Here is a 23255-nt window from a genome sequence, read left to right as displayed (position 1 = left end):
GCACTTTGTTAGAAATCAGAGATAAAGATAGCGTCTCTTCCACCAGTCACTGACATGCACAGTAGAGTGACAATTGAATAAAATAAAATTAGTATACAGTGTATATGAACTGTGACAGAAGTAGGCGTAGATTGCCGTGAGAAGACAGAGAAGGGGTATATAACTCAGCCTAGGGATGGACAGTGGAGGTTGCAGAATGTTCCTAGCCCAGTCAGATGCTCTATAGAGCTGATGCAGTGACCCCCAAGGCCTGAAAAACACATTGCATTCTGAGAAATGCTCCTAGATCTCTGACGGATGTTTGATTGTGATTTTCGAGTTAGAGTGATACAAAGTGAGGCTGGGGACATGGGTGGGTGGGGCGGGATCAGGAAGAGGCTTGTAGGAGATACTGAAGCATTTTTATTTTAATGTGACGACAATAGGGAGGCATTAATAAATAGCCTACCTATCTAGAAGATTTAAACTTTAGAATTTATCTCTGGCAACATTGGGGGGATCCGTTTGAGGACAGTTGAGACAGGAGCCTTAAAGGAGATTATTATAGTATTGAGGATAAAGAGAAGAGGGTGGATTAGAGAGACATTTAGAAGACAGAATTAGTAATCTTTGGGCACTCGTTGAATGAAGGAGTGTAGGGAAAAGGAAGATTCTAGGATGGCCACCAAATCTTTGGCTTGGATGACATGGGGTGAATTGCTCTAGTCACTGAGAGAGTAGATACAGGAAAAAGAGCGACCACAGTTTCACTATCCTCCGTTTCAGTTACCCGTGGTCAACCACACTCCAAAAATATTAAATGGAAAATTCCAGAAATAAGCAATTCATAAGTTTTAAATTATGTGCCTGAATGCATCTGAGTAGCATGATGCAATCTTGTGCCATCCCGTCCAAGACATGTATCAGCCTTTTGTCCAGCGTCTCCACACTAGGGATGCTCCCACCTATTAATCACTTCTCAGTCGTTTTGGTTATCCGATCCACTGTCATAGTATCGCAGGGCTTGTGTTCAAGTCACCCTTATTTTACTACATAATGGCCCTGAATTTCAAGAGTAGTGATGCTGGCAATTTGGATGTGTCAAAGAGAAGCTGTAAAGTGCTTCCTGTAAGTGAAAAGGTCTGTTAGGTATAGGAGAAAACATAGTATATGTAGGGTTTGTTACTATCCAGGGTTTCAGGCATCCACTGGGGGTCTTGGAACGTATCCCCCATAGATGAGGACAACTGTACAGGGAAAAGATGAAGTCCACTTGTTCCTGTTGAGACTAAGGGTCAATGGCACATCCGTGTGGCGATGCCTTGTGGGCAGGACAAATGACGTTCTTCTTCCTTCTAACTTTCATACATTAGCTCTTTATAGAGAAATAACCATCTTCACCAAGAACCAAATATGTCATTTCAGAAGTAATGGTACGGTGGTCTTATTTTCTATTACATTACAAAATCTGGAAACTATTGTGTAATGAAAGCTTGATTTTGTATGTGTGATTGGAAGGCAGCATATTATCGTGGTTAAAAGTGAAAAGATGGTTTTGAGTCTCAGCTCGTGCTCGGTGACCTGATTAAATCAAGTTATTTACTCTCTGAGACAATTTTCTCATTGGTATGATGCGTGTAAATTGCCTCACAGCAGAGTCGTTTTGATACTTTAAACATGAAAGAGGCATTTGCTTTGCGGTCTTCTTTAATGCAACTTTTATTTTGCCATGTAGAAAGATCAAGGGCGTGACTATAGATTGCAGTTTGAAAGTAGAATTCTATTCTCTGCAGATTTAGATGTGGGCTGGGAATACCAGCCCCAAGATGGCTGCCTGAGCCCAAACTGGAAAAGAAGAAAGGGGAGCCAGGAACAAACCTTTTTTGTGCAGGGCCACTGGTGTGTATGGACCCCAAAAATGTTGAGCAAACAGAGGCCTCCCATTTCCTAACAATGTAGGTGCCCCAAATCAAATGCCTCAGTGCAGAGTAGAAGTCCAACTGTTACCTATTACATTTTACTTCCCCACTTCGTCTGCTTGTTCTAACCTCCCAAAGCCCCCACAATATCCATAACTAATGTGTTTGAACTCAAATAACCCTGAGTCTCTTCCAAGAAGCCTCACAATGGCTGCATCTGCCCAGTTCTGCAGTACCCAGAGCTATTATTTCATTAGGTGATCACAGGGAGTAGCCTTTTCACCAGTTTGCAAGGCAGACCTTTCAAAGACTTGTCGATCCAGTGGCATTAGTTACAATTGGTGGGACCATGCAGAGAAAGGTAATGGACTGTGATGGCTCAGGCCGATGTCACCGAGTAAGACATCCTGCATCCAGCTTACTGTTTCTGTGCTAGCAGTAAGGCTAACGCCACAGTGCCTTTCACTCACTAGGCAGTGCTGTCTGGGACATGAGAGGACAGAAGTTAAAGAGGAAAAGAACTTTCCCATCATTCTATTATTCCAGCCCCGGAAATGCAAAATTTGAAACACCATATCCTTTAGCTGAAAACGGCGCTTTGAAGTACGTCAGCTCATTTTCATGTATTCTTTTCTCCGGGAAGGATGAAATAAGCCTTTCTGATCTGATGTGTCCTTATTTCAGTATTCATTTTCTTCCATGGAGATGCCATGTGGAGCCCTAACCACCTTCCAGACCGGAAATACGTTTTGCAAACCTCCAAGGCAATAACCTCTTCTACGTGTTTCCAGACTCGGAGAGTTCATTTTGTTAACTAGGTTTCTAACTCAATACTAAACCTTTTTCATTCTTCCCTCTGATTTAGAATTAACATGGGATTAAATGTTGAAGGAAGAGGACATTTCTAATTCGCTAAATTTGTCAACAACTCATTTCAGCTGTGTTTAATTTAATCTGTCCAAGGGCATGAATCACCACAGGTACCCCTTGATGTGGAGTGCTTTGAAAAAGGAACAGAGTTGAAATCTGCACCTTATGTGTGTATAGCATTAGACTAGCTCTGAAGGAGGACCAGTGTGGCCGTGGGCACTAGCGAGGCCTACGGTGGAGTCCAATGCCCAGCAGCCTTAGGCCAGCTGGTATCCTAGTGTGGTCCCCTGAACTTTGCCTCGATGCTGGATGGTCGCAAACAACTATACCTGGGATGCAAAGCGGGTGCATCTTCCCATCTCCCAGCTTCTCTCCCTGTTCAAATGGATTCCTAGACCCGCTTGAATCTCCATTTGATTCTACTGCCAAGTGAGGAGGCGATGAGCAAAGCGAGGCATCAATTCCTTAGGAAGCAGGAGCTAACGGTGCCTTTGACATTCAGGCCTCAGCACTCTGCCACCCCAGCCTATCCATAACCACCAGGATGGTGCAAAATGGAGCAAATTTCTGCAACTGGTCAGAAAATCAGTAGAGTGCCATGAGATAGATGCTGTCTTGCTACAAGACAATCATGATAGACATGGTGATAATTATAATAATGTCATCTCATGGAATTTGGAGAATCAATTTTGCTGCCAGCATGGTGAATGGTGAGGTTAGAAACACCAGAGCAGAAGCAGCTGGTGTAAAAAGCGCAACATTGCTTAATCAGTAGCCATATAGATGTGCAAAGTGACACTGGTGTTTTCTAAATAATAGAACTGAAATTTTGGAGTTTGCTAATTTGTATGTGATTTTTTAAAATGAAATAGGCAACATGATTGTGACTCCCAAACCAAGAAATTATTATCAATGTATCTGTTATACTAATAAAAACATCTCATGTGATGTCAATACGCTGGGCCACTGTCACACTTTCTTATGCCTCTTCTAGGCTGTACAAGCTGTGCGAGCCGCCTCCCCCAGCTGGAGAAGAATAAAGAGAACCTCAAGGAACCGAATGAGCAAAAGCTTCTGAACACTGGACTAGATAAAGGGCAGTCTGGCGAAACACTGTCCACTCAAGATAAAGAAAGGAATTTTTTCTCTAAATCTTTCATCATGATATAAATAACTCATATTCAGCTTGTACTTAGATATTTCTGCTGGGAATGGATAGACGTTCATTCAAGGCAGTTCAGCGTCACAAACTGATCTCTCTTTGTATTGACATGAACTCTTCATTTTTAGGGTCAGATGCATCCCTGGAAACTACAGAAGAAAACAAAAGATACCAGAGGAAAAAAATTAACCATCGTGCTTCCTCTCCCATTTATGCAAATTATTTTATCATATTCTATTTTCATCTTCTCCAAATGGGAACATGTAAGAATGGATATTTTCATTCGAAGGAGGATGTCACTGAAGAAACATGGCCACATTTTCTAAATCATACAGAAATGATACAGACAACGTAGAAGGGTGTTGTAGGTTCTCAGTTCCCCTGCATCAGAGAAAGTCGTTTCTGCGTGAAAAGTGAAGAGCGTGCTTTCCTCTTTCGAAGGACGTATTTCTCAGCAAAGGAGAGAGCTATTGAGGCCTCCAGCGACAACTTCTTCCAGCTGCTTTCAGGCGTCCTTTATGCTCTGGACAGTTCCAGAAGCTGGCGCTATTGTGGGTCTCGGAAAAGGGCATGGCTCCCTTGGGCCATGTGTGCTGTGCGTGACAGAGGGGGCCAGGGTGTGCCAGGGATTGGGAAGGTGTGGGATGGAAAGTGAGGGTGGGAAAAATAAGCCTATTTAAAAACTCAACCATTAACTGAGAAAGATATCTAAAACTCTTCGGCTTTTGTATGAGGTGTCAGACTCTTAAGAGAATCCACCGTGCTGAGTATTTTTTTATCAAGGTATATATATAAGTTGTGAAAATAAAGCTTTATGTGTTGAACTTGAAAAGGACTATTAGAGATGTTGGTAATTTATGGAAGCACAAGATGTATTCTATTTTCATTCTAAAGTATATGTAATGTTTATCATTTCTACGTTGATAAAATAACGTTGGTGTGTTAGCATGGTGAATATGGTAATATTGATTTGAACTCCATGATTTTCAAAACAATGAAAATGCCCTTATCGGGATTATGATATTATTTGGATTTAGACTTATTTAGTATGTGAACTGCTTTTCATAGCTAAAGTATATAAAAACCATCGTTAAATTTTAATTTTTAAAATTTGTTCATGGTTTTGAAACTATCATTAAAAACCTTCATCACTAGCAGTGGTGTATTAAATAACAAAAATACTGTTTACCTATCTATGAGATATTTATGCACCAGTCAAGGTAACAGTTATTGTTATTTGGCACAGAAGTTTTTGAGACTTTTGCGATAAGGCTATAGTATAATGAAAAATAAAGAACATCAGAGTTTTCAAAGAAAAGGTTGAACACTTTTAATTTAATGAAGATCTGACCCTAAAATGAATATCTATGTTAAGTATATCCTTAACTTACAGCGATTTGACATTCTTGGTACTATCAGCGAGTGATCCTAAAGGTCTGTGATATTAGTACATTATGATTTTCCTGTACTATACATTTCATTATGTTCCATGTAGGGCTAATGAGTGAGCAAATCCGATTAACCAGCAAGTTCTTTTCACATTATCATTACTGTTTTCTAATTACTATCCTGGAAGCAGTAATCTCTTAGCGGGATGAAGGGTCACTTAAACATTTCAGTCGCACTTTGCTATGTTTCATGGAGGTAATTATCTGCTATTGTGGTATTTATAAATTAGCTTATTTTTAAGGATCTGCTTTCTGTGTAATATACTGTGTTTTGTTATTATTTTAAGGGTTCAACAGTATAAGTATACCATCTACTTTAATCAGTGCTTGGCATTTATTAAATGACCCGAAGTTAGTAATGGTTTATCTGATCATTACTCACTGTCGTTTTTTATTGTAATAACTATTGTAGCTAAAACTTAAGTAATTACTGGGGGCCAAGCAATATGTCCATGTCCTTCACCCCTACTTCGTTATTTCTTTACTCATTCTCATAAGGACCATTTGAGGTGGTCCTCTTTCCATCACCCCCTTTTTACAGTTGAACTAAGAGAAGGGCCCAGTGACTTGGCCAAGATGATACAATTGCCAAGTGATAGAACCAGGATTGGAACCCAGGAAGTGTGCCTTCTTAATCCATTATGCTGCTTGTTATTACCCCGAGAACTGTCGTAATATAACCAATCATTTGTTAGTAAAGTTGGAATTCTGTGGAGTGTGTTGCCATTCAATTATACATCTTATTATATGGAGAAAAAAGTGAATGGAAATATGGAAAAGACCTTTAATATATGAAAATCTTAGAATGTGCTGGATATTTTACCATTCTAAATACACATTTTGAGGTAACCCCTACGCTGTCGCAATCTGAAAAAGTGTATTGCTCATAATTGAAGATAACAGTTTTAGATATATTTTGAAAGTCTGGAATGGTACATCATATAAAATTTGACTGATTCCAAAGCAGTAGTAACAGTAAAAAATGTCAAATGAATGAATGAAGACAATTTTTCAATACCATAATATCCCTCCGTGTGACATTGGGCATTTAACTGGCCTTGAGTGTTTAGAAGAGGTTCACCTACATGCTCACTGACTCCTCTACAGCCAGTGTACTTCTAAACGTTGCTATAGCCTGCTAACAGTTCTCCCACGTTCTGAGTTTTGGCATCTGCCTCTCTCTACCTGAAAGGAAATTTCATGCATAGAAATTTTGGTTTTTAACCTGGAGCCTGACTCAAAAATACTTGTTAACTTAACTAGTAACTTATAGGCAATACGTCTTAAATATTTCATTACATCCTACAAAGTTTTCTAATATTAAATATTACAAAATTTAATATAATATTAGAAGTATGGGCAATTTTAGGAGACTAGAATTTTACGTCTATTCCCAATTAATATTTAATAAGGACGAGAGAGAGAAGAAAAGAATTTCTGTACTACTTTTCCTTATATTGGATATGTAATGTTGATTTTAGAATATCAGCTTTATTTTATGAACCAATATCCCAGTCTATTTTCTGTCTCTTGAAATCATATTTTTCCAGTGGCTTAAATTCATTGGCCACCCTTCTTGCAGCAACAATGTTCAATGTAAAATTAGTTTAATTTCTTATGATACTATAATATACAGTTAGCCCTTGAACAACACATGTTTGAACTATGTAAGTCTACTAACACATATTTCTTTTTCAATAAATACAATACTATAAGTGTATTTTCTCTTCCTCATGATTTTCTTAATCACATTTTTTCTAGTTTACTTTATTGTAAGAATACAATATATAATACACATAACATACAAAATATTCATTAATCAACTGTTTATGTTATCAGTGAGGCTTCCAGTCTACAGTAGGCAATGGATAGTTAAGTTTGAGGGGAGTCAAAAGTTAAATGCAGATTTTGGACTGCGTGGGGGAGTTTCTGCACCCCTAATCCTTTGTGTTGTTCAAGGGTCAGCTGAATATGATATTGCAATGACATTGGTTCTGATTCTATTCATTTAAATTTTGTGTTAGTTAAATTCAGAATGAAATGAAATTGACCTTGGCTCTAACTGTAAAAAAGCCAAGAAAATTGATGGGTGAAAAAATACCGAAGGGCATACTAACTAATTTTAGAAAACAAACTATAAGTTATACAGTAAAAAAAGAAAAAAAAAATTATTGACTTGGAAGCATTAAGTTGAGAGTTACTCCATGTATTTGAAAATATATATTTGTACTTAAAATACTAATGTATTCTTCGATTAGTTAATGTAGGTTTTTTCCTATAGAGCATGATTTAGTGCAGATTACAGGGCATATTTTTATTCACTTGTCTTTTTGAAAACAACATAATTTTGGAATGAATAACATTTAAGTCATTTTACTTTACATTTTACTTCTAAGGGCATTTTTAGATTTTCTTCACTAGTGGTATTGACTAATATTGAAACTAACCTTTTAGTCTGTGACTAAATTGTTTCTGCATTTTTGGAAACTGTTGAATTTTTAGAGACTTATTTTTAAGTGAAGTATTACACTGAATTATAGTTTAATTACTTTCCCAGAGCCTGTAATCATTATTTCATTAACATGCAAATAGATTAACCAATTTGCTGACTGAATTGTCAGTTGTCCTGCTTCAGTATAGAAAGGCAAAAGCTTTTCAAATGGTTTAGGATGATGTAAACTTTGATTAAGAAAAAAAATATTCTGCATTCCATCAGGTTTTTGACGTTTTAATGATGAGCGTCAGAAACATTCACCCTGTATGAAGCAGAAGGGATGGGTGAAAGTTACAAGAGGGGTCTGGGCCAAGAAGGGGTTCAGGCTGATTCCTTTAACATACAGCGTCCACCGTCTCCTTAGGTGCTGCAGTTTCATAACTGTTATTCATTGGACTTTGGTTGTAGAAAACTTTCACTACTTTAGAGCTCTGCCTTTAACAGTGATCTCAGTATATGGCCAAGTTGTGTGTGCATGGGAGACTATTTGGGATGGCCTGTGACTCCTTTAGCTGTTACCTGGACACACGGCCTCCTTCACACAGGATCGCTCGCTTCTCTCACTGAGAAGAGACATCTAGAGTCTACTAAGATACATATAGATACATACATTTTGTATACAATTATATTTACTCAGTTTTTGTTTTTATGATAATGCAGCATAGAAATTACTTACATTCTTATGTCTTGGTTTGGACGAAGACATGACATACGGAGTTGTTCAGTATACTGAATGTGTGTTTTGCTGACGTCAGAGTTGTCTAAATACACAGGAAGCACAACTTCTGCTCATTGACATTAGTTTGTTAGTCAATCTGGAGTCAATTTACCTGACATTGCTATCCAGAAGAAATAGCTGATGAGTAACAAAAGTGTTAAGCTTTTATATGATATTTCTACTAGAAATAGTTTTGGACAGCAAATTTGGGCTGCACATAGCTGAATTAAGGCCATCCACTTGTGTGTTCATTCAACAAACGTGTTTGAGAATTCGCTGTGTACAAGGCACAGGCAGTGGGCTTCCTGTATGTATTGGATGCGTTTGGTTTGAAAAGCTTCACAGTTTCTCTTCTGTGTTAATGCTCTCCTGTGTCTTTTACTTGAAATCACATTATTTGTAACGCAAACCTATTCTAATACGAGGGAGGTATATATATGCTGTATGAAGTCAAGAACACTAAGTTGATACAACACTTTAGAAAATATACATTTAAATTTAAATATCTAATGCCTCAAGCAAATTTATTAGAGTTTGAGATGAATATATATTTTTGTAACTTCCCAGTAAATAACTAGAACATAGCTTTTGCTTAAAAAAATGTTATAAGTATTCATTTACACAGTATTCATTATTTTAAATAGTAAAATATCACATTGGTTCTATAAATAGTAATTCTTTTGAATGTATCCATATTTAACATTGTATAACACCAAAAATGATGACACATTTCATTTGAATGTGCTATTACAGTAGTCTACTGTTTCCTTTGTAAAATACACATGTAACATAGTTTCAATCACTCAGTATTTTTTGTATGGTTAAAATGATCAGTGTGCTCTGTATTTTATATCATTTATTTTTGCGTAAAAATCTAGAATAGTAACATTGTATCATAAATGTCAATAATAAAGCAAAATATAGTATGATCATGTCAGCTTCTTTCCATTTAAATTTAACCATTTCTTATTATGTTCTCAGCTGTTTAGGAGACAAAACTTCGCGATAAACAGATTTTCACCCTTTAAGAGTTCGCAGGCTCAATTGAAGAAAATTAGTACACATATGAAACAAATCTACAAATACGAGTGAAGATGCATTGTAAAGACAGTAAATGCTAGGAGGGGTCAGGAAAAAAAGCTTAATATGTGCATAGGACACAGCGTAGGACAGCTTCCTGGGAGATAAGTGATTTCTGCTCCCAGAATTAACCAGCCAATCTGTCAAGATTTATTCAGTTCCTATTATGTATAAGCTCCTGTCCTAGTTGCTGAAGGTGAAGAATGCATATTATTCCCAAACTCTGCAGTTGAAGAATTTGGTATATATAGACGACGAAGGCAGTGCACAGACCAAAATGTCAGCTACCAACAAAGGCCATACCCACTGATGCAGATTGAGAGGTAAGTCAGTGAGATATGTGGACTACAGAAATACAGAGAAATTAGATCTAATCCAACATCTCTATTAGGCATCTAGGAATTACCAGGTATTGTGCTCAGTTCAGTATTTAGTAATTAGAAACACATATATATGGTTATTATCCACGTGGCGTTTACAGTCTAGATGGTAAAAACGTTGACCAAAAATTATATATATTTTTAAAAAAGATGAGAGAAGCCTAGGTCAGCTTTTGGGATTTGTTAAGATTAAGCAACAGAGGAAGGGCATGGCAACCTTGTTAATAAGTGAGTATGAATACATGTGCTGCGATGCAAATGCACCAACATTTTGGTGGGATGATGAATGAATCAGTCTGGATAGAGGAGTGTAGAGTTGTGGATGTGATTAGAGAGAGAAGGGTAGAAGCGAAGGTTGGGTCTGGTGGGTATAGAACTCTCAATGTCAGGCTAATAAGTCCGGACGTTATACGCATAAGAAAGTTGAGATCTACTTCATAACAATGATAAAAGGGTTACAAAATCCCAGTGAGGAGTTTGAAAAATGTGTATATTATTGATTGTGTATCCTGCCTCAGAAAAGTCCAAAGAAATAACCACTGAAGGAAACAAAAATCAATAAGAGGATTTTACTTTGTGGAGATTGCTGGTATGCTCTGAGATTGCAAATGTGATACAGTAATAAAAAGAAAATGGAACCATCACGCACAGGCCATTTGTTTCATAACAGCATCCCAGACACTGGTGTTCTAGAGGTGGTATTAGGGGATACACACACAAAGTATTTTGTGGTCAAAATAAGTTTGAAAAACAAAGAATTAAACAGTTTTTTTTTTTTATTATTATAAGACTTCTCCGATCTTTTAATGAACTTATAAAAAATCATGACTTTGGAGGAGAGAAGTGACCTGTTGTGTTTCCCAAACTTACTACGTAGAAGATTTGACATGTATCATAGATTTGTTAATATTTCCTTGGAATACAAATACTCAGCAAAGCACTCTATGGGAAAACTATTCTAAAATGTCATGATAACATGAAGGGGAAAAAAGGATAAATGCATTAATAGGAGATGGCATAGCCTTTACTTGATGGATTAAGGTTTAAAGGAAGAAATGACAGTGACAAATGAACAGTAACCGTGAATTAGAATTAAAAAAGCAGGCTCTAATATTGTAACTTTTGTTCTCTCACCATTCATCTATGTTCAAGATATTAGGGGTGAGGAAGAGCTTAATCCACAGAGAAATGCAAAGATGTCCTCTCCATTCTAATCATTTCAGCTGTGTAATATGGTGACATGTTGGAGGGGAGAGCCCTTTATGATGTCATAACTTGACTCCAGTTGGCCATGTTTGCTAGACTACATTCAAAATTCTCATGTAAGGGTGTCTTGAGTGAGAGGGCTTGAAAGTAAAAGTTGTGTTTTTTTTTAATTCAAGTTTATTGGGGTGACTTTGGTTAGTAAAATTACATGGGTTCCAAGTGTACAATTCTGTAATACGTCATCTATATATCACATTGTGTGTTTACCACCCAGAGTCAGTTCTCCTTCCATCACCATATATTTGACCCCCTTTACCATCATCTACCACCGTCCCTCCTCCCTTGCCCTCTGGTCACCACTAAACTATTGTCACTGAATTTTTAAAGCTAGAACTTGATTATATGAACTTCCAGGTCATCTCCAAGATTCCTTGGAATGACGAATTTTCCAGATCTAAATGTGGACGGACCCCTTTGCTATTAATTAAAGTGGGTACTTAAGAAGTTTCAGTACAGGGCTGTCTGGACATTCAGCAAGTCATACAGTTCTTAGATTCTCTGCCCTTGACTCACTATGTTGCTTTTATTTAGGAGACACCTGGGAATCCCTTCCCAGAAAAGGGATAAAACACATTACTCCAGGGCTGTGTGCTCAGAAGAAAAGGCCGTGATCACCCCATGATATAATCGAATGTTCTGTTTGGGACACGTCAGTTCAGAAGGGTGAAGACAAGTGAGGATATAAATCGTGGTCAAAGAATGACCAAGGACAGGCAGGGACGGATGGCCAGGAAACGGGAGGTTTACTAAAAACTTCTCTAACTGCCCACGTGTTGACTCCCTGTCAGAAATCTTTCCCTCGGGGGTTAGATTTTAGGATGTCACCCACATAGCAATGAGGGATCTGGAAGCTATCACCAAACTCAGAGGAAAGAAGAGGCTCGGTGATGATATAAAAGAGGCTTTTATACACAGCCTTTGATCAACTTATGGGAATTGTATAAGATATTGGTTGGAAGCAAGGATAAGCTTTTCTTTCATTTTTGTTAAATTTTATTTTAACAAAATTTTATTTTTGAATTTTATTTTTGTTTTGAATTTTATTTTTGTTAGAGTAAAATTCACATAACATAAAACCAACCATTTTAAAGTCTGCAATTCACGGGCATTTAGTACACTCACAATGTTGGGCAACCATCACCTCTGTCTAGTTCCAAAACATTTTCATCACCTCCAAACAGGTTCTTTTAAATTAAACTTTTCTTTTGAGATAATTGTTAATTCATTCACATTTTTGATACGGTTGCAAAAACAGTTTAATGGAGGAAGAATAGCCTTTTCAACAAATGGGGCTGGGACAACTGGGCATCATAGGCGTAAAGATGACCCTGGAACTCAACATCACATCACATATATACAAAAATTAACTCAAAATGGATCATGGATTTAAATACAGAGGGTGCCAAAAAAATGTATACAAATTATAAGAGAGGAAAACTGTATTAAAATTGTAATACTCAATATACACCAATAACAAAAGATGAATACAAGTCCCATTTGACTCCTGCAATTACAAGAGGTGCTCAAAGTGGTTCCCATCAGCGTCCAGACACTTCTGATGATGGCGAACTACTGCTTGAGCAACGTTGACCAAAGTGTCCACTTCTATACATTTTTTTGGTGCCCCTGGTATAAAATATAAAATTATAAAACTTTAAGAAAAAATATAAAAGAAAATCTTCAGGACTTAGGGCCCGATAGAGTTTTTTAGTCTGGACACAAAAATCATGACCTATACAAGGAAGAGTTGATAAATGAGTCCTTATCAAAATTTAAAACTTTTTCTATTTTTAAAGCCAATGAGAAGATAAGTTGCAGATGGGGAGAAAATAGTTGCAAATTACATATTTGACAAGTTAGAACACACAAAGAACTCTGAACAAAGCCAGTTGAGTTGTAAGAAGTTTCATACTGTATTATTCAATTTATGTAGCCTTCTTGCAATGTCAAAATTAGAGAAATGGAGAATAGATTAGAGAGAAATGGACAGGAAGGAAACAGCTGTGGTTATACAAGGACAACGAGAGTGATCTTTGTTGTGATGGAAAGTTCTCCGTCTTGCCAGTATTGTTAACATCTTGGTTGTGAAACAACTATTGTTTTGCAAGGTGTTACTTTTCAGGGAAACTGAATAAAGTGTACATGAGATTTCTCTGAATTATTTCTCACAATTGCATGTGAACCTACAATTTTCTTAATAGAAGTTTCAATTAAAATATAGAATGAGATTTTGTTTCTCATTTGTTTGTCTTGTTTTTTTGTTGTTTTTGGTTTATATACCACATATCAGTGAAATCATATGGTTCTCTGCTTTTTCTGTCTCACTTATTTTGCTTAGCATCATACTGTCAAGATCCATCCATGTTGTCACAAATGTTCCTGTATCATCTTTTCTTACCGCCGAATAGTATTCCATTTTGTATATATACCACAACTTCTTTATCCATTAATCTATCGAAGGACAATAGTTTAGTGGTTACCAGAGGGTAAGGGAGGTGGGGGGTGGGAGATGAGTGTAAAGGGGATCAAATATATGGTGATGGAAGGAGAACTGACTCTGGGTGGTGAACACACAACGTGATTTATAGATGATGTAATACAGAATTGTACACCTGAAGCCTATGTAACTTAACTAACAAGTGTCACCCCAAAAAAATTTAATTAAAAAAATAAATTTTATATATATATGTATATAATGAATTTTAAATGACTCTCAGAATGGTAGTGGTAAAGGTAGCTTTATTCGTAAGGAAATTATCTTCCTGAAAATGAAATCATAGTTTGAGCTAGAGGCTACTAAACACGAGGATGATTTCTGTTTTCTTTGCCCCTTATAGCATTCATTCCTTCGGAATGACAACTGCACATGCTGTGCGCCTTCTGTACGGAAGGCTTGGTGTTGGGACTGAGAACCCTGCCTGACCTTCAGGGGCCCTTGAGGAGCTTAGTTTAGAGGTGTGGCAGGCCTGTAACCAGAGGTATAGTCTAGTACTCTGATTTAGAGTCCCTCTCCAGCCCTGAAGAGCTGTGTGACCATTTACAAGGTACTCCTTTGACCCTCAGATTCCCTGAGCTGCAAAACTGCCATAATAACTACTACTCATTTCATAGGAATGTAGCATGAATTAAATGACATAACATAGGTAAGAATGTGGCACTGAGCCTGGCACCTAGCAGCACCCTAAAGTGTTCACTAAATAATTGAATATTGTTATTATGAAGTTATACTAAGAACTGGAGGAAAGACCTGCTCTCCAGAGACATTTTCTTCGGACAGATGTCTTGTCTGGGGTACTAGAGAAATGGAATTGGAGGGGTGATCTGCTGTTGGAAAGCATGTGATGTCATGTTAAGGAGTTTGTAGATTATCCTGTGGGCAGTGGTAAAGCTTTGGAAGTTGTCAAGCAGGTAAACAAATGAAATGATACAAATGGTTCCATTCACAGCAGTTCAGTTGTTGGAATAATCAAAATTGATTTCTCAGAGTGGGATTCTCAAACCAGCTTCATCAGAATCTCTTGAAAGATTAAGCTCAAGGATTTCGTTTTTAATAAGCTTTCCAGGTGATTCTTTTTGCACACTTGGGTTTGAGAATCGCTGGTCTAAACGAGACATGATGGAATTCTTAACAAAAGAGTATCAGAGAGAATAGAAAAGAGGGGCATTTTGAGAAATACTTAGGAAATAAAGTCACAAGATTTCTTAATCCATAGGATGTTGGGAAGTAAATTAAAGGACATAATCAAGAATGTCACCAAAGTTTTCGCTTGGACAGTTGGCCCCCATAGCAAGGATGAGTTGCAGATTAGGGAAAAAATGAAACTGTATGTACTTTGGAGCGTGTTGCACTTGAATGGAGGTAGCTGTTAGTCCAATGGAAAAATCTGTCTGGATTTTAACTAAAAGATGGGGAATGGGAATCTAGGAAATATATATGAATAATTGGGCCACCCACAAAGAGCCCAAGGATTTAGATAACTAGAGGGCAGAGGATAAAATTCTGGGTCACTAAAATTTATAAAGAAAAGTTGCTGTGAATGAAATCAGAAGAAATATTTGAAGTGGTTGTGAGGAGATTCAAGAAATTAGGTGGTCATGGAAGTCAAGAAGATAGAGTTCAAAAAGGAAATTGTCAAATGAGTCAGTGATTATAAGCAGAATGAGAAGTAAAAAGGACATTTGTCCCTTGAATTACTTTTATTTTTTGCATTTTCTTTGTTTTTCATTGCCAGGGTTTTACACGCTTTTTGTAAGATCAAAAAAGTTGTTTTTTTTTGTTTGTTTGTTTGTTTTGTTTTTAAATTGTAGCAATGGACAACCCCAGCAGAATGCCTATTTCCTGGCACCTTTATATATCAATTACATGGGTTATATAATATAGATGTCTATATTATTCCAGTTATTTTATTATATGTGATAGATGGAAACCAAAGTCTGAGTGGTTTAAGCACCTAAAATAAAACAGAAAGGATGCATTGAAGCAATTAAATGTTATAAGTGGATCTCCTGGGCAGGACCAGTTCTCAAGGTTGAAATGATGCCATCAGAAATTTCTCTTCATCTCTTGACTTTGCTTTCCTCTGTTTTTGCCCTTTCTCAGACCAGCTCTCCCTTAATGATCACAAATTGGCACCCGGCATCACTAAGCTTGTATTTCACCCAATGTGCCAACTTCAGTGGAAAAGAACTCACCAAAAGTTGCAGCAAAATTCCTTCATTGTTTCTGATTGCCTAGTCTGGGTCATGTGACTTCCTTTAAACCAATCCCTAGAGCCAAACAGAAGCTGTACTTTCATTGGCAAGAGCAGGTTTGCATTGTCTATCTCTTGATTTCAAGAGAGGGTGCTGTCAGCGATTCCTAAAATCAGGGTGATATTGTCAGAAGCAAGGACGGATTCTGGGCCGGCCAAAACAACAGATGGTCGTGAGAATAGCACCAGAGTATTCAGGTGCCATTCTTCTTAATGACAGGCTTTATCTTGTGTTGACAAGTCTATCAGGGCATTTCCTCTTCTGTGAATTTCCAAAGATAATTAGAAAAGAAACTTGGTCCAGAAGCCAGGTTCTAGGAAATTATATATTGATCAGGAAAAAAGGAAAACAAAGCAAATATAGATCATTTTTCTTATAAAATCCATCGAAAAAGCAAGGAGAGACCTGGCTGGAGATCTCGTTTGAGTAGGAAGCAGTGCAAAGAGTTTTGGTTTTTTTTGTTGTTGTTTGTTTTTGTTCTTTAGCTTGCAGGCAAGGGATCAATAAAAATGTATTTCTCTATTAATGAAAATGCTTAGATTTTTTTTTCCCCCATGGAACTAGCTATTAAGCAAAATGCTTCTCATGGTAAGGGTATGTAAATATACATGCCTTGGATTTCTGTTATTTGGCTTTGGCCCTTGGAGATATATTATTTCACTGTGAGCCTCCAGTGTGATGTTAACCGTGGTAGAAACAATGTTTTGTGGGAAAACGGGTATAGGAATCCCAGTGCATAATGGCAGATTGATGATTCAAACATGAGTTCCCAGTTTTTTACCAGACATCCTCCAAGACTTGTCAGGATGGCTAGATAAATGACACACATTATTGGCTATAGAATTAAAGGATTCACAAAAAGTAAAGAGTGAAGGACATCTTCGGTACAATATTTTGAATTCAGATCTCAGCAATGGATGGAATAGGAAATCCTGAACTTATTCCCCAACCATTTCCTGCTTTTAGGATGAAATGAAAAAATCAGAGGTAGAGGAACTAGATGATTATTACCAAGGTAGCATTCACTACATAACTTAATAAATAAATATCACTGGCCTTGAACTTCAACTGTAAAACTAAAGTCCAAAAAGAAACGTGTCTTGTGCCCTTCTGAGTAAAAGAAGGTAATGAAAAGCCATTCCACAGTGTTTTCACATCTGACGTTATAAATCATGACGACATGTTAAGAGGTATTGCCCGGAGCTTTTCTTAAGATGAGGATATGTTTCAAGAATCTTTTGGAGTGATTTTAACCCACTGTCACTTTAGTCTTCAACCAGTGGAGAAAAGGGAAAAGACTGTGATTAAGTTTCATTTTTTCCTGGACCGTTTCATCAGTCTATGACAACTAAACAGAGTTATCAGATGCCTGAGCCCAGGGTGACAGATGACAAATGATGTCCAATGCACTTTTAGAGAAGAGGCAGAGTGAAAAGTTATCTAAAGGGTCTTATATTAACATTTCTATTGATATTAGTTAAGGGAACAAAATCAGTTGTTTGAGAAAACTTAAAAAAATGGAACCCTGATTGCAACCGCCGCCAGTGCTCATGGGAGTAATGTCATTTGAAATGTTAAAGTTGAATCACATCTCTGTTTCCCAAAACCATAATTGTTATTATGTTAAATATAGAGACAGTGAAAAATGTCACGCCAGAAAAGAAGGGGATGTTATAACTAAGGAGATGTATTTCTACATATAAGGTAGTGCTGATTTTATGATTGGCAGCTCTGTTTCTGATCCTGGCTGACTGAGTGTGGTGGGGCAAAGGGGTTTGTATTAACCATCGTCTTTTATTTTCTGTATTCTGATGTTTTGACATCTGGGGCCTGGCTTGACCCTGGAGGAACTCCCCTTCCAGGGTTACCCAATACCTTAAGATATTAAACAATTTACTAGCATCAAATGGGATGATTTCTTTCCAAGAGGGCAAGGAGTCATTCTTTCTTAAAACCATACAATAGGCTAATCTCTACCCGGGCAATAGGAGTCAAGTGGTGTTTCCTAAATCTGGCTTACCATCAGAATCACTCATAGAATCAGAAGACAAAAATGCACCTTTTGTCAGAACTCAGCCCCGTTTTACTAAGTACTTCTGGGGATCTGCCAAGTTTGGAAAATTCAGAGAGAATATCGCTTAACCCTGTGCTTCTTGAATTTTAATGTGTATTTGAGTCCCCTGGGAATCTTGTTAAACTACAGATTCTGATTCAGTGCTTCTGAGTGGGGCATGAGATTGCATTTCTAGCCCGCTCCCTGGTGCAATAACCACATTTGAGTATCAAGGCCCAGAACCCAATTTACCCGAGGGGCCTTATTTAAAAATACAGATGCCTGGGAATTTGCCTGGAGATTCTGATTCAGCAGGGTAGGCGGGACCTGGGAATCCTTTCAGATAATTCTATCATAAGATTATTTTATCATTTAGGGTATGCCAGCCTCAGGAAAAATATCTGAGTGTCACATAATAATGACAATAACAATAATGGAAAGAATTCATTCATTCACACAGGACGTATTAGCACCTACTCTGCACCATCCCTGTTCCAGCTCAGGAGCTACTGTCATAAATTAGCACAGGAATTCTCGCTCCCATGAGGGAGAAGGGCCATGGAAGAGTACGTTTCCCAATAGACAAAATAATTCCCTAGGGTGGTCAGTGCTCCGAACACCACAGAGCGTGGTAAGGAGACAGCGTCCTAGGGAATCGTTGATGGGTTTGATGGCAGCAAGTATCATGGCACCTGGGGTCATAAGGACAGTTAGCATGTGAAGAGGGGACGGTCCTTATGACAAGTCAGGGAGTGTTGACGCTTTCTACATGGATCATCTTGTCTCCTTCTCACATCTAACGATGACAGATCTCTATTGTCTCCATTTGATAGGTAAAGCAACTGAGGCTTAATAAGCAGTTTTTAAAAAAATTATCTTTAATTGTGGTGAAATGTACACAACATAAAGTTTACCATCTTAACCATTTGTAAGTGTACAGTTCATTAGTGTTTAGTACATTCAAATTGTTGTGTGATTAACCTTCAGAACTCTTTTTCATCTTGTAAAATTGAAACTTTATACCCATTAAACTCCCCATTCCCTCCCCCAAGTCTCTGGCAACCACCATGCTATTATCTGTGTCTACGAATTTGGCTACCTAGGTACCCCAAATGAGTGAAATCATACAGTATTTGTATTTTTGTGACTGGCTTCTTTCACTTGGCACAATTTCCTTAAGTTATAGCATATGACAGAAAGCCCTTCCTTTTTAAGACTGAGTAATATTCCACTGTATGTACATGCCACGTTTAGCTTATTTGTTCATCTGCCCATAGACTCCTGAGTTGCTTCCACCTTTTGGCTATTGCAAATATCCTGCTATGGCCCTAAGTATAATAACTGCTCTTCGTGCCTGTTTTCAAACACACCAAACTCACCAAGGTTCTCCTTGCCCCCAGGCGCTATTGCTATTCTCTCTTCCAGGAAGGTCCTTTCTCGAACATTGTCCTGGTTCAGTCTGATATTTTGCTCAAGTCTCTGCTCAAACGTTCACTTCCAAGGAGAAGTCTTCCCTGATAACCCACCTGAACAACAATTTCCCCGGCCATGGCTCTCTGTGCGCTTACCTTGCTTTACTGTTCTCCAGAGCACTTGTCCGTACCTGGCATTATATGAGGTACTGTGTTCATTTGTTTGTTGACTATCTCCCCTCATCCTCAAACATTATCTCCAGGAACATAGACTTTGCCTGTTCTAATGCTGTATCCTCAATGCCTAGGACAGTACCTGGCAAAGAGTAGGTGTAAATATTTATGAATGAATGCATGAATGATGGCAGGCAGGAAGGAAGGAAGTGGTGATAACTGTATTTGAATCAAAACCCTCTTCTTGCAAAGCCCTTGCAGGGCTGTTGCCTTGCCTACCCCCAGGGGACTTACGAGTCTTACAGGATGGATGGGGCATGGGAGTGGAGTTTCTAGGTGGAGGAAAACTTGTGATGGGGATGAGTTGTATCAGGGATGAGGCTCCAGAAGTGTCATCCAGATGCTGAAGGTAGCAGAATCAGGATCTAGGGATGATAAATCATAACAGAAACAAGATCCTTACAGTGGGTGGAATGGTGTCCCCAAAAAGATATGTCCAGGTACTAACCTCTGGAATCTGTACATGTAATTAAGTTAAAGGTCTTGAGATGAGATCATCTTGCATTATGGGGGTGGACCCTAAATCCAATGACAGATGTCCATATAAAATAAAGGCAGAGCGAGATTGGCGACACAGAGATCGCCACGTAAAGAGGAGGTAGAGACTGGGGTTATGCAGTCATAAGCAAAGGACGTTCTGGGGCCATCAGAAGCTGGAAGTGGCAAGGAAGGATTCTCCCGGAGAACCTCTGAAGGACATGTATCCCTGATTTCTGTTGCTTTAAACCATCGAGTGTAAGCTATGAGAAACGAATATAATTTTAAAATTAACAAAACAGAAGCGATCAGGAGAGAGGGCTGGAGTTTGGTGTTCCTGCTAGATCCAGGACCCAGCTTAGCCACACTGATGACACCCTGGTATCTTCGGGCACCAGGTGTCCTTGCAATCCCCTGAGCTGCATATGTGACCAGATGGGCTCTAGCACCGGGCAGGGCTACAGGGGACAACATTTTCACTTCATGCTGCTGGGTGGGGTGAGCACAAAGAGCCAGCAAGTGCTGAGTGCACAGTACAGCGGGCTGAGCAGGCTCCCCAGGCTGCTGGGATCCACATTCTGTGTGGTGTTACATGGTTTCAGCAAATGGCAGAGTATTACAAAATGGTAACGATGTGTGTGTCTTTACTCACAAGTGAGAAAATATTGTGAGTATTGGAAATACCCCCTAAAAGTTAATGTGTGTGCAAATGATTCAAAATCCACCATTTCTAAGTCTTTATCAAATATACCCAACATTTTGGGATGATACAGTCTTTTCTTTCTTTCCTTCCTTGCCTCCCTCCCTCCCTCCCTCCCTCTCACCTTCCCTTATTTCTTTCCTTCCTTCCTTCCTTCCTTCCTTCCTTCCTTCCTTCCTTCCTTCCTTCCTTCCTTCCTTCCTTCCTTTCTTCCTTCTTTTCTTTGATTTTGAAGAGATTTTGAAAATTTTATTAGGATGTGTTTAACTGAAGTTTTTTTCCAAGTTAGGAAGATGAATATAAAACCAACTATAGGCCCTTATGGTGTTAGCCTTACACTTCTAAAATTTGTTCCATGCCCATTTATCCTAAACCAATATTTCACATAAAAATTTTAGGCCTCTTGGAGTTATAATGACATCAAATAAAGCTGTATATCTTATAGCAGAGTCTTACTTGGTATTTCATGTAATGGCTTTTGATTCCCAAACTTTATGTTTAGTATTAGAATTAAATTTTAATTTCCTTTTATGCTTACATCAGTTTAATAATAGTGTTGGGATTATAAAGCAATAGCAAAAACTCAGTGGTATTTTTATTAATATTAAGTTTTTCAACTTGTGAAGTTCTCCCAACTTTTCTTTCTCTAACCAGCTGACAGGCTTGTGTTGTGGCAGCTTCCTATAGACGGAATGTGCCTCACCAAAATTCATATGTTAAGCCCTAATCCCCAGTGTGTTGTTATTTGGAGGTGGGGCTTTTGGGAGATGATTAGGTCATGAGGGCAGAACACTCATGAATGGGATGAGTGCCCTTACAAAAGAGACCCCAGATATCTCCATCACACCTTCTGCCATGTGAGGACACAGCAGGAAGATAATCATCAATGAATCAAGAAGTAAACTTTCACCAGACACCAAATCTGTCAGTATCTTGATCTTGAACTTCCCAGCCTCCAGAACTGTGTGAAATTAATTACTGCTGTTTATAAGCCACCCAGTCTATGGCATTTTGTTACAGCTGCCTGGATGAGTTAAGACACAGTTCTACTAGGTCACGGCCAGACACATAGCAAAAGCCTTGCCTTTCACTTCAACAGTTCCCATATTGTCTGTATTTGTTGGTCCTCTAGGAAAATAGCCTATTTTGCATTTTCATTTAGTCAGTGTAAGGTACTGGGTAGGACAAACAACATATATACAAGAAGAATTGTTGGCCAGCAGTCTGTACCAACGCCAGCTCACCAGATACTCTGGCCAAGTTGACCACTTCCACAGTGTGGTTATATGAATTAAATCAAATGACATAAAGTGCTTAAAATAATTCCTGGCACAGAGTGGGATTTGATACATGCTACTTTTCTCTGCTACATCTGTTTTCCTTTTCCTGTGATAATTTCATTTTCCTGTCAACTTCTGGGAAAGTCACCTTTATCTTTACTTGTTTGTATACCAGGAGTGTTATTGGGAAATCCAGTTTTTAAGTCTTTTTAGCCCAAACTTTCATGAGCTAGTTGCTGGCTTTCTGACTGTTAGAAACTTTCAGACTGTCAACCATCGCCATCTTAGAACTTGAGTTATAACAACATTAGCAGAATTTCTTCTATTTTCTCCACTTAGCGTTTCAGCAAAGCAGGTAGTATTAAAAACAGGTTCTACCAATCTCAAAATATTTATGCCGTTTCATGCTGTTCCTGACCCAAAGGGCCATCCATCTCTTGGGATGCAGCAATCTGATTAGAAATTCTTCTGACTCAGTCATGAACTTGTCTGGGCCTTGAAAGATGAGTGTAATTTTTCTAGATGGGGTTAATAAGGGAAAAGCAGCCAGGGCTTATGCTAATATGTTCAGAAAATATAAAAAGCAAAGCTCCAGTATTATTACACTTTCTTTGGAAGGGTTCCTGAATCAATCTTTGCTGATGATGGCAAATCAACAACAAAATATGTTAACAGGTTAAACAAACAAACAAACAAACAAACAACAAAACAGGAGCAGGCAGCAGGTTGGTAATGGGAAGTAGGAAAGCTCCGTGAGGACATGGAGAAAATATACATCAGCAGAAATGCCTCTTCAACCTTTGCTAAATGCTTCTACCATAAAAGTTGTAGCTTAGTTTAGAAAATGATTTCAGTTCTAGACTCTAGTTTAAGGGCTCATAAAAGCTTCTCTTTGGAGATTAATATTATCATGATGTAATCAGCTTTAAAGTTCTTTTAAAAAACAATCTAGAATCAGGGTGAATGTATATAAGTTGCATGAAAGTGAAAAATGCTCTTCAAATATAATCATTAATTCAGATGCATCTCAT

At 38.1% G+C, this 23255-nt stretch overlaps 1 protein-coding gene across 1 annotated transcript in view; it reads left to right on the top strand.

Moving 5' to 3' along the window:
- PREX2 (phosphatidylinositol-3,4,5-trisphosphate dependent Rac exchange factor 2) overlaps nucleotides 1–4099 on the top strand; it is a 234360-nt gene extending 230261 nt beyond the window's left edge. The window contains exon 40 of the mRNA XM_019726246.3: nucleotides 3763–4099. Coding sequence (XP_019581805.3) covers nucleotides 3763–3808 — 46 coding nt within the window. The 3' untranslated portion in view covers nucleotides 3809–4099. The remainder of the gene's footprint in view (nucleotides 1–3762) is intronic.
- The last annotated feature ends 19156 nt before the right edge of the window (nucleotides 4100–23255 follow it).

Source organism: Rhinolophus sinicus, chromosome 7, assembly GCF_057876585.1.
Source record: "Rhinolophus sinicus isolate RSI-liver-muscle chromosome 7, RSI-T2T, whole genome shotgun sequence".
Classification (NCBI taxonomy): domain Eukaryota; kingdom Metazoa; phylum Chordata; class Mammalia; order Chiroptera; family Rhinolophidae; genus Rhinolophus; species Rhinolophus sinicus.
Note: the sequence above shows the minus strand (reverse complement) of the source record. Positions and strands in the feature narration are given on the sequence as shown.